Raw genomic sequence first — 12,910 nt, forward strand, 5'->3', positions numbered from 1 at the left:
ACAAGGGTCCGAAGGAGACTCCCTGCCTTGCCTGGTCAAGTTAAGGGGTCATTAACCTATCCCACTGCTACAAGGCTCACCTTATCGATGTCCCGGATGTTGACATTCACGTACGTAGCACAAAGAATCTTTATGCGCAACAGGCTGTTGATGGACCACAGGGACTTGGCAGGTGCGTCGCCGTTCATGTATGAGGCGGTGGCAGAGCGGCGGGCATAGGACGGCATGACGAAGACGTTGGCTGGCAGTTGGCTGTACAGGCTGTCCTTGGACATCAGCATGAGGTGCGGTAGGCGGCCAAGGCTAATACAGTTCCTGATGTACTGTACAAGGAGCAGACACCAAAAATAGCAGGAAAAAAACATAACATCAGGACCCTTGGATAGTATTCCAAAATACTTTTTGGGGAAAAGCACGTACTGTACAGGGAACAACTTCCTGGTGCATGCGATGGAGCCAAAGACAGTGAATGGATTCAATACCTTTCACATGCAAGCAAAGCATTGGTGCTTAGAAAAGCAAAAGCAAAGCAGGGGACCAAGCAGAACTTGCCAGTGAAGGTATGTAGAAAATGAGCAGGATGGATGCCGTGAGGTTCTAATACGCCATCCCATTCTGTGGGACAATGTCCCTAAAAGACGTTTCTCTGGACACTAATGGGAGCTACAGAGAAGAGACTTCTAAAAGGCAGTTCACCTTATATTGGCTAAGCGGGTACTTCTCCAGCAGGTACTCGTCGCAGCCGCAGACCTTGAGGATGTACTTGCCCTGATACTCCAGCACGCAGAGCTTGAGCTGTTCTGGGGAAAGGTGCATGCTGCGAGTCTTCTTGCGGATGGCGTCTGCGATCACCTGCTCCGGGAGGTAGTTGTGCGGAATCTTCAGAGTGTACTTCTGCTTGTCGTTGTTGGGTGATACGATCACCCAGATGGTTACGATGATGCCTCCTGAGGGGCAGGAAAGAGGAAACCAAGTAAGTAAAAAAGCATAGACAACTAAAATAGGTTTTCCAAACTCCAATTTCGTACAGAAACAATTAAGTGCACTGTTTGTGCACCAGCATAAAGTGCTTTGCAGGAAGTTATATTTCTTGCAGCGGGACAAAAAGAGATTCGTAAATGGTCTACAGCACTTTGGCAATTCAAGAATCTTTGTATGAGGCCTACATTACTCACATCTTGTTCAAAGACTTTGCAAGAAGCCTGCACCTCAACACTAAAATGTGATTTCTAGAAGGCATACACCATTTAGTCTTCGACAGTGCCTCAAAAAGACCAACATCAATGACTTTTACATGAGATCTACACCATGTATTGCATGCCCAAATTGATTTGCATAAGGCTACCCCGCTTGCAATTTATCTAAAAATATATCTAGGTGCAACAGGAGTGGCCAGAAAAGCTTTGTCGAATGCCGATTATACTAGCACTTAGTCTAAGGTGCTTCATAAGCGACTTACACCAGTTACAACCAACTGAAGGAGTTTCATGGGAGGTCTGACCCACTTAAAGTTTTTCAAAACAGCTTAGTGAGTGTTCTGTAACATATAAAATCATCTCTTGGAATACCTGGTAAACTGCATACAAATGTCCAAAGAACCCCATGAGTTCAACACCAGTTAAAGCCAGACCAGGACAACCCGTGAGGCCTATACAGTTTACAGCTTTGTCTGGCTTAGACCACTTTCGGCCAGCCCAAAAACTTGCAGAAGTTTAAGGTTCATAACTAATGAAAACTGCGTAGAGGCTACACAACAAGCAATTGACAAAGAGCTTCCCAAGACATTTTCACCACTTGCATTCAGCCAATAAAACTTCATAAGAATCCTCAATTATTGTTGGGAAGACACTTGGAGGCCATTACGATCTTGTTAGGAAACTCTTCCGACCGAATCGGTTTCTGAGAGTCCAACCGTTCGAAAACCATGCTTCCCAACATCGTTCCGTCGGATACCCATTGGCTTCAATGGGATCCTGTGTTCCGAACAAGAACACAGGCTCCAATTGAAATAAGGTATGGATGGGGAAAACCTTGCACCCTGTGGCGGGCACCCCATGGTGCTTGCCACATTGTACATGGTAGGGAAGAGGGGTCCCTTGGGTACCCCCACAGGCTCCATTCGGATGCATCCAGGTGAAGGGGGGATTCTGACAGCCGTTTAGTGTTTGGCAGACCGAGCCGGAATGGCTGTCCGAATTGGTCATCGTAATCGTTTGTCCGGAAACGGTGTCCATAGACCTGTACAAATCGGCTCCGAAAAACTCAGGCTGTCCGAATGCCTTTCAGAACCGATTCGGACTGCCCGAACGGTTTCTGGGCATCCTAATCAGTCGTTGGGAAATGTGTACGAATCGTTCGGAAACAAGGGTTCTGAATCGGATTCTGCAATACCGAATCCCATTCAGACCCTTTCCTAACAAGATCGTAATCGGCCCCTTGGATGTATTTCCCTGGGTGTCGCGAGATGGCTGTTCCACACAATATTAGAATTTTAAAACCCTTGTGATATTTTTTCAGGCATTCACTACTGTAAACAAATATTGTATGAACTACATGTTGCATTGACAATTTTGAGATTACCTTAATGTGTATGCATGTCTGTGTTATCAATAAAAATAACATTTAAAAAAAGAAAAATCCTCATTAATTGTAACTTATACAAGACGCTAAGTATAAGATGTATGCCCAATCCAGATGTCCCAAAAAGCTTTGTAAAAGGCTTAAACCACTTTTTTGCCCCATTCACTTTGAGGGGTACCTGTGCCACTATTAACTTTTCCAAGGATCCTCTCAGGAAGCCTACATGCCACCAAGATCAGTTTCTAGGTCTGTAGTAAACCTGCACCACTTCCAGGTGACTCAGATACCAATGGTTGAGGTCCATGCCCATTATAGATAGAATAAGAAGTGTGTATGAGGTTTATTGTAGCCATTAGCTTTTCTAGTCACCTACAACACGTGTAGACAGCACAGAAAGATATCAGTAGCCAAATCTACCTTCCAAGGGGGCAGTGAACATTGTGAGATACCTGCACCACATAGGGACAGCCAAGGTGCATCACAGGAGGCCACACCACTTACAGCCAGCCCACTGAGCTTTAAACATAGTCTACAATAATTCCAGCCTGCCCAGGGAGAACTAAAACCCATACACACACACAGCACAGTGAATGTCTTAAGTGACCTGCAGCCAGCCCAAAGATATTTAAAGGATCTCTACAACACCCACAGCCACAACAAGAAGCATCTTTGGAAGTGCCAGGATCAGTTTCTGGAGCACACAGATGAAATGGCTACTAAGCATTCTTAAAGAGAGACTGCGAATGGCCTTTAGCAACCAGTGCTTTGGTTACAAGATGTGCACAAGAAAGTTGAAGTCATGACGCCTCCAAGATTATAGGAGACATAGATGAGCAGTCAAGGTCTTGCTCCAGGGAGTTGGTGCAGGGCATGTCATGGGGCAGTACAACACAATCATCACAGCTGTAACAAAGTATGATAAAAACATTTGTAATAATATATTAACATTATGAACATTAAAAATCAAAACATAAAGAAATAGAACACTGTGACAACACCATAAAATTAATTATTTTATAGTGAGACTTGGAATTCCCGGAAAAAATGGACACATGCAAAATTAAAGTTGAAATGTTCCTCCAATGACTAGGCCTCAAAAGCTATTTTAATAGGCAGTGCTGCATCTGGATCCTAGAAAATGTTAAAGCACAGATTATAAATTTACATCTGTAACTTTTGACAGGAAACAGCAAAATTTGACATTCAGAGAATATTTTTCCCATTTAATAAAATTCCAATCCATTGTTGAAGTTAGAGTTTAACAAGTATTTAGGAAAAGCAGCTTTTAGAAAGTTACCTTCCCCCTGCCTGAACCTCCCCAAGGCTAATTTGCATTACCCAGCTAGCATGTGCACAGCAAGTGTTGACCTTAATAAGGTGTGAAAACTGGTATCCAGAGCAATGGATTAGGGCTGATGACCGGACAGACTGGGTATGGAGCGTTTGATCCCTATCAACTTAGTAAGAACAGCTGGAATGGACCTAGGAACTTCATTAAATTGAAAGGGATAGAGGTGAGGACTGCCCTTTCATAGTTTAGTGTAAGGTGAGACCCAAAAAAGGGAAAGTCTTTGTTCCCAATTCCCACACTAGCCAGTGGACGGTAAGCTACCCCCAAAACTGGTTTGGAGTGGACACAGGGGAGGAAGCTGCATATTTCCCTGGCCACACCTATGGGTGGACACAATACCTCTGCACAAGGAATAAATTGTTTTCCCATCTTGGATTTTATGAGTTCAAGTGGCATTTTGTGATTCTTTGCAGCAGGGCAAAAAGTAACTGCTGCAAAACTGTGTAGGGTTGTCCCTGGGAACTTTTACCCTATTGGTAAAGTAGGAGCCTGGAGTCACCTACCCACTAGCTAATACCAACCACACATGTGACATTCCAAGGGACCTTGCTGAGGGCACTTTCTGACCTTGCGTAAGATCAAAAGACTGAACCTGCTGTCTGTGACCTGAGAGTAGTTCTGAAGGACTGGGCCTGGCTCCTCGTGCAAGAAGGAAAAAAGAAGTGCACTCATAGGGTCAATTGGCTGACTTTCTGTGTTGCTACAGGGATACAGCAAGCTCCAAGAGGCCTGTTTCCTGAAGCGACCGGTACCACCTGGACCTGGACTGGACCGTGCTAGTGGCGTCTGCTGGAGTGAGTCCTGGCCAATATATGATGTCCTTGCAGCCAAGAGCTATAGAGATGACCCAGAGGAGCTGTTCCTGAAACGCTGGTAAGTGGAAACGTATAAAATGTTTGGACTTTCAGGACCTCGGGAGCCATCAGGGAGCTCTTGCAGCAAAGGTGTCGCATTTCAATGCACCCTCCTCAAATACATTTTCAGCTTTTACCTGCGGAAGGATTTTGAGCTTCATAACAAGATTAAGTCAGAAGGGAAAATCCTTGACTGGGATAAACCTGGTTGGTGTAACAGAACCACAATGCATCACGGATTGCATCTAGGTCCTAATCGACCGCACCCATAAACTATTGATGGTGCTTAATGTTATCTGGTGCTATTTTTACTTAAAACTTTGAAAATACATATAGCTACTTATAGGATGTTTGACATTTTGTAGCCATTTTTTTTTAATTAAGTTTCACTTTATTTTTCTTATTTGGTTTGGGGATTTTTATTTCTGGGTGTTTTGACTTCCTAATTGTTTTGGTACTGTATACATATGTTACATATTGCCCCAATTTAAGCTGGTCTGTTCTGTATCATAGCTATCAGAGGGATCAGCTCAGATTAATTTAGTGACTTTGGGGTTCACGCTGGTTTTATTATTCCCTGAGCAATCGGTCACCCAACATAGTAATACATTTCTTACATTTACTTACAATGAAAGGTATTGTATCAAAATCCTATTCCACCATAACTGATTACTTTGTATACTTCTGTATTGGTTAAGATTCGCGGCCAAAGAGGATTTGAACTCCAGAGGTTTGCAATGCAGACATCCAAAACAATACAAAGGAAACATCATCAAAGTTCTGGTGGTAGCTATATAGGAAGGAGACAGGGTCTTGTAATTTGAAAGTGCATTTACAGAAACCAAGGAGGCTTGCCTATTGGGTTAGGGTTAGGTGTGAACAAAGAGTGTGCAAGTCCAAGGGCACATAGAGCTCCCAATGGACCAAGAAGGTAATTTGATCAGTTGCTAATCATCGACCGGGTTGCCAAGCTAACACACAAAGCTGGTAAGTGAAAAAGAAAAACTATATTTAGAGCAGAGAGGACTTTGCTTCACCACTCTTCCCACTGCACTGGTAACCGTGGATCTTTCAGCAGCCAGTTTCCATCTCTGGTGAGGGGGTGTGATAGGCTTAAGCAGGTAATCAATAACATCTGTAGCTACTGAGTTCACTTCTTGGACAACCCATTCGGAACTGGTTTTGATAGGTAAAGCATGCATCAGGGCTCTGGTCTGTGACTCTAGACCAAGTGTTTGTGGGTTTTCACATGGACAAGGTCAGTAGCAGGGCCATCGGGTGTTCCGTGGGCTTATTACTGGCCAAAAGGAAGTGGGCAGCCTGCAGCTCCACGTACAGGAGACAACGAGAGCAACAGATATGAGACAGGTCTGAGTTTAAAAGAAGAGAGAGGTGGTGAGCAGCTCTTACATTGCAAATGCCAGACAGGTGGGTAGCAGCACACAGCCCATCAATGCCCAGCACATATCACAGATTACATGGTCAGCTACTCAGTCTGGGCCAGTGTGGAAATGTCATCATACACAATTCATTATAATGGTCAATGCATTGTAATAGTCTATGCATTGTAATAGTCAATGCATTGTAATGGCCAATGGCTGTGTGTACATACCTTCCTTTGGGCCACCCTGGCTGGAACAGTGTTGATTCCCTCCAGTCAGTTCTTGAAACAAAGGGAGAAAATGGATAATGAAGTGGGGAACTGGATAGTTCTATGCTTTGAGTGATCAACCTCAATCTTGCAAACACCATTCCTTATATCAAAATGATTACAAACAGTAGCCCTAATAAGAGGTGCACCAGCAAGGATCGCTAAGCATAAGCCTGTAGCTCTCTCGCGACAGTGATGACTGCCCATGATGCTTGTGAACATTACTTTTACTAAAACAAAAGAGGCTCCCTTGAGTCACATAAGGAAGTGGACTTCTTCTTGTGAAGCACCTAGCGTACCTCAAAAACAACAATAAGCTGCCACCATCCAAGACTAGGTCAGAGGGTACAAGGGGCGTGCAACAATCTCCAACACACCACCGGAGACAACATGGAGGCACACAGCACTGGCAGTCTAACCATCAATGTTACACTGCCATTGGAGCCAATAATACCCACGGTGTGTGCCGCATAGCTACAGGAGCTTCACCGCTTGCATCTGCGGCTGTTTATGAGTGTGGGTCTGCAAACTCTTTGCTATAATGCAGAGGTAATGCGTCTGATACACTTTCTGCAAGAGGTTGAACACAATTTCAACTTGGATGTGCTCTGCATTTCACATTCTAATATGATGGTATTGAGTTACTTCTTAATAGTTATTGATTGTTTAATCTTTAATACCTTAGTTAATAAATAACATTAATAACTTAATTAAAAGCTTTTGGACTCTGCTGGCCATGTGAAGTGGTGTGTCAGTGTATGTCACTTCTGCACATTTCAAATTATACTGTACTATACTCCAATACTTCTGCATTGATCAGGCTCCTGGGTCAGCCCAACCACACCAGATGTGCTCATTTCCCAGCAGTCTATCAATTTGGACTGGGGCCTATACTAAAATCTGTCGAACTTGCAATATTCTTTTAATGTACAGTATAAGGTATTTTATTTCTTATTATATTTAGTTACACTATCACCCTTCCTGTAAATTGCTAAAATCCTTGGTGTTCGGTGTTGCCACCCCTCACGGTGTACACCTTGGGTATGTTCTTTGTTACTTGGTTGTACCTTTCCAGGGTTTCCTCCTTCCACTGTAAAGCCAATAGGTACTTCACGTATTGTTATCGGTTATGGGTCTGCCTTGCTTTTTTCTTAGTGAGGGTGGGTGGGGGATGGGGGGGGATAATTGCTATTGTTATGCCATTTGTGGTTATCTTCCGTTTGGTGCACTGTCATGGTCTGCGTTTCACTGTTGGAGCTTGTATCCATCACCCATTCTGCGACTAGCAGATGGCTCGGCTGGGTGATATTGAAGGTCCCTCTGGCATGTCCTTGATGTCCTGGAACGTCAGGGGTCTCAATGATAATCGTAAGAGAAGACATGTGGTTCATTATCTTATTTGACACAATGTAGACATTGCCTTCCTACAGGAAATGCATTTACCTAAATCCAACCCTGCACGTTTCCATTCAAGTTGGGGTGCACAAAGGTACTTTGCCAACTTAAGCAATTAAGCTGGGGGCACGGCCATTCTCATTCACAAAAGGGTCCCCTTCTGCCTCGGTTCAGTTGTAAAGGACAATGAGGGTAGATACCTCATTGTCACTGGGTCACTAATGGGTCACAGTGCAGCTTTGGTGTGTATATATGCCCGAACACTTACTCCCCTGAATTCATTCATACCCTGCAGGCCCAGCTTTCAAAGATAGATCCTGTCCTATTAGTGGTGGGGGGGATTTCAATCTGCTCTTCAATCCAGGATTAGACGGCACCTCAGACTCGCCCGGCACTAAACCGTGTGCGCCGCGCCCTTCATGATCTGTGCGAGCAATTCTCTCTCTTAGACATCTGATGCACCCGCAACCCACCCCACACCGAATACATGCATTATGCTGGCCAACACAACACCTGGACTAGAATCGATTATTGGCTGGTGTGTCCAACTGGGTCCATTCACCCGTAACTCTCCCGAGAACATATTCTCTGTCCGCTGTCCCCCTTATTGTTTATCCTTGCCATGGACCCCTTAATTCGACATTTCCAGGAAAGGCATCTGCAGAGAGGCCTCCAATTCAACACTGGCCCCCTCCTGGTCTCGCTCTATGCAGACAACACCATCCTCAATGTCAGAGAACCTCAGGTGAACTTAGAGCCTCTCATTAGAGAGATTCTTCGATTCGGTCAACACTCTTGCCTGAGCATCAACTGGAGTAAGTTGGTTATTTTCCCTTTAACTCCCAGTACGGCTCAGTGGGACTGTGAATTCCCCCACGAGTGGTGCTCTGACTCAGTTAAATATTTGGGCATCCACGTCCATCTTGACGCTGCCCAGATCATTCGCCTCAATTATGGGCAAGCAATAAGCGCCCTCGAAGCCCAAGTGGAAAGATGGTTGTGGTTGCCATTGTCTATCGCCAGCTGGGTTGCAGTTATTAAGATGGTGGTCATCCCCAAATTTTTATATCTTTATACTAATAATATTCCCATACCTCTCCCGAACAGTTTCTTCTCGATATTGCGCTCCCACCTTATCCGGTTGGTATGGGGGGCAAACGTGCTCGCTTACCCTGGCGGGTGCTCACTCTGCCATATGAGAGGGGAAGGGGGGGTGCCGGATTTCCACTTGTATTATCTTGTGGCCCAATGCCGCTATGCCTTTGCAGGGTTCCACCCAGACGCTAGGATCCCCTTCCACACCCTTGAGGCGGATTTCGTCCTTCCTGAGCGATTATCCACTGTATTATCCAAGAGCGTACCTAGAGACCCTAAGAATATCCAGACAGTTTCCACTACCAGCTGGGCCTGGGATAAGCTGATACAAATCACCGGCACCTCCACTCTATATTCCTCGGCCCTCCCTGTCCCTAACGCCCGCTGGCTGCCTATCACCGGTGAAAAACTGGTGCAGCGCACATTCGCCAAATTTGACATCTCTAAACTGGGTGATCTGTACCCAGATGGCCACATCTTCTCGGCGACAGAAGATGTCCGCTTCTACAATGCCACTTATATAGACAGCTTTGTGCTGAGTCGGATACGTTCGGCTCTCCGTGCCACATTGTCTGGCTTCCCCATTGAACCGGACTCGTTCACTCCGCTTTCGTTCGTCATTGAAAATGAGAGTGGGCTTCATCTCATATCTAAACTGTTTAAGACGTGCTCCAGGATTATTCCGGCCAATGACAACAAGATCCGGAAATATTGGGAAGACAATTTAGGCCGCCCCATCACAGACTACCAGTGGACTAAATGCTGCGCTGTAACGAAAGAAGTCTCGCTTAACAGCAGGCATAATTTTCTGAATTTCAATTTTCTATGCAGAACATACATCACCCCCGCCAGAGCCGATAGACTAGATCCGTCCAGTCAACATACCTGTCGAAAATGCGGCACCCCACTCATCTTATATGGTCCTGCCTGAAACTACAGTCCTATTGGGAGACGGTGCATAGTACACTAGGCAACATGACCGAGCTGTATCTCGTCCCCACACTGGAAGTGGCACTACTGGGGCATGCGGCAAACTTCCCCAGAGGCGTCAGGAGGTTTGTGTCCCTTAGTCTGCTGCTGGCCAAAAGAGAAATAGCTATACACTAGGGCCGTAGAACAGCTCCCACTTTGCAAGGTTGCTGCTTAGTCTGGCTTACTGCAACGTTAACAGCAAACTATACTCTAGCACACTGCCTGGCTGTTCCCGTCCCAAGCACATCTGGGGACCATACAGGTCCTATGTGGAATGCGCTTGACGAGCCTCTGACTCACAATTAGAACAAGGCATTGATCCCGCGGGGTGGGGTGACCAGCTTCAACAGTTTCAGCTGTGTGCTTTCCTCTGCTTTGCTGTGCTTTTTAGTGCTCGTGTCTCTATGTCTATGGCCCTTGCATGTGGCGGCTGGATACGGGTGGGACTACAGACCTGCTGCTGAGTCGGAGAATTATTCACAGAGAAAAGAGATGGGCCATTGGGACTGTGTTTTTTAAGCCTAGCTGCTTTGCTTCCCCAATAAATACAAGCTATGTTGACTAGTGTATTGATGTATATGCTTCATTTTACCTTCCTCAATGTTATGACCGTGACAGTGACAGTGACAGTGAACGACCCTACCTGTATTGCTATGATGTACTAAATGGTAAATAAAGTTTTTTTTTTTAAATCCTTGGTATCTTGCTTGTTCTTGTATAGTGAGACAACACTAAAAGCAGAAAGGAAATATTTAGGATATCACGTTTGTTGGTTGTTTTACGCTGAAGGTCATTACAGGAAGGGAAACATCCTTTACAACGCAACTTTTACCACGCAGTGCCTTTACGACGCAACTTTTACAACGCCAACCATTACAACGCATTGCGCTGGGGGGCGCTCTAGGATAGGGAATAGATTTAATTTACTATCCAACACCTTCCCTACTATTCACGGGGACTGGAGTTGGAATAGTAAATTAAACTATTCACTATCCAGCACCCCAAAGCGCTATGCGTTGTAAAGGCATGCGTTGTAAATAAAGCGTTGTAAAGGCATGCTTGGTAAAAGCATGCGTTGTAATGTCATACATCCCTTCAGGAATAATAACATTTCTCATATTTCTACACAATCAAAGCCACAGGATTTTTAAACCTCATTCTGATTCCAATGTCTATTTGCTAAATTTGACAACTGCTTTCTGATGTCTTCATTTTCTCAGTACACATTTTGCCTTTATTCTCCTACAATAGGAGGGCATGACCCCTTTTTGTGACCTGTGTGGACAACGAAAACTGTTGGTGTCACTGTGTCTCCCCTGTTCAGCAGTGACAAGATGTGTGAGCTTATTTCAGATGAGATGTAAGAATTCCCCATTGACATACTGTTAGATTGAATCAGATTGATGAAAATGATTAACTATCAAGACTTGCAATGTGCACTCTATATTTAACTTTGTCTGCAGATATCTATTGTTCATAATGAAAAAAATCTTTAATAAAAAGATAATAAAAATGTCAATTATCCAACAAAAAAGTGATGAATGGAAACTTGAATTAATCTTAGCCACTAGAAATAGTCTGGGCACATTCCATATGAGTTTTTATTTTTAGCTTGACTATTCCATTACAGAAGAGAATTAACAATATGCAAATCAGCTTTGGTCCTTATATACTAGGAACAGTCGTGTGCAAACTCCTAGGCCATGTACATTCTGAACGGCCACGCATGCAACCTCAATTGTTGGTCCCAATCTGCAGTAGGAATTAAACGATGGACTGAAACGTGGCCTGGAGTACCAGGGGAAATTGGCACTACTTGCAAATACAGGGGTGGAGTTAAGGAAGAAGTAAAGGAGAGTTTATGGAGGGTTATGGAAGGGGTCAGGTAGAATTGTGCACCTACCCACTAAAGACAAGTTCCATCGCTATTAACAAACTGCACTACTAAAGTTACTAAAGCCAAATATTACCCACAACACCAGTAAATGTACTGCAGCTCATATCTGGAGTATGTCCAGCACCAAACATGGTGAACCACGTTATTGCAACACCCTCCTATAGAAATTTACAGAAGAAGGGACTTAAAATAAAACTCCAAAGGAAATAGTATTACATTATTTAAACTACTTAAAAATATATTTCATTGAGTGTTAAAAAGTGTCTAAAAATAAAACATTTATTGTGTGGTTATAAAATACTATAGAACCTTTGTTGAATTTAAAAATAAATGGGAGATCTCCCTAAACTAAAGTATAGAGAAAAGTATATAAATGTTTAATAAACTTGGAAAAATTTTACATTATAATGTAAATTAATTTTATATATTTATTTTAAACTAGCAGCCCGTCCCGACGTTGTCCGGGGATGAAATCGAATGTCTGCAATGCTTTCAATTTGCAAAAACTTACTCTGAATCGCCCCATCACCGGGCTCAGCCCACGTTTTTTTTAAAACTTACTCAGAATCACCCCCATCACCCGGCTCAGGCCCCGCGTTTTTAAAAAAAAGCTTACTCCGAATCACCCCATCACCCGGCTCAGGCCCGCGTTTTTTTTTTTAACTTACTCTGAATCGCCCCATCACACGGCTCAGGCCCCGCGACTCAGAATCGCCTCATCACCCGGCTCAGCCCCCGTAGAAGAATGCGTCCACTGTGAAGCCGTGTCCTCAATGCAATATGGGAACGTCACCTGACACTCCACTACAGCCGACGGCAATCAGACGCCCCACATCGCGTCAACATGCAACGCCCACAACAATGGTAAATGCAACGCCCACTTGTATTGGGACGACGCCCACTCGTATTGGGACGGCTCGGCTCCAGCCGACGGAAATTAAACGCCCCACATCGCGTCAACCGACAACACCTACAACAATGGTAAATGCAACACCCCCTCGTAGTCGCAGCAGGCCGCGCCCATCGCTCTATGCACATGCCCATGCACACGCCCAAATGGTAAATGCAACTCCCCCTCTTTTCGGGATGGCAGTCCCAGCATGCCGCGCCCATCG

At 44.6% G+C, this 12,910-nt stretch overlaps 1 protein-coding gene across 3 annotated transcripts in view; it reads right to left on the bottom strand.

Annotated features, from left to right (window-relative positions):
- Positions 1-12,910, bottom strand: part of LOC144799602 (phosphatidylinositol 4,5-bisphosphate 3-kinase catalytic subunit alpha isoform-like) — a 308,439-nt gene that overhangs the window by 152,528 nt on the left and 143,001 nt on the right. For 2 of the 3 annotated variants that reach the window (XM_078670999.1, XM_078671000.1), the window contains exons 5-7: positions 6,398-6,448; positions 697-947; positions 81-323 (exon numbers count right to left, since the gene is read on the bottom strand). In XM_078670999.1, coding sequence (XP_078527125.1) covers positions 81-323; positions 697-947; positions 6,398-6,448 — 545 coding nt within the window. The remainder of the gene's footprint in view (positions 1-80; positions 324-696; positions 948-6,397; positions 6,449-12,910) is intronic. The other variant, XM_078671001.1, reaches the window with a different exon arrangement.

This window comes from Lissotriton helveticus, chromosome 12 (genome assembly GCF_964261635.1).
Source record: "Lissotriton helveticus chromosome 12, aLisHel1.1, whole genome shotgun sequence".
Classification (NCBI taxonomy): Eukaryota; Metazoa; Chordata; class Amphibia; order Caudata; family Salamandridae; genus Lissotriton; species Lissotriton helveticus.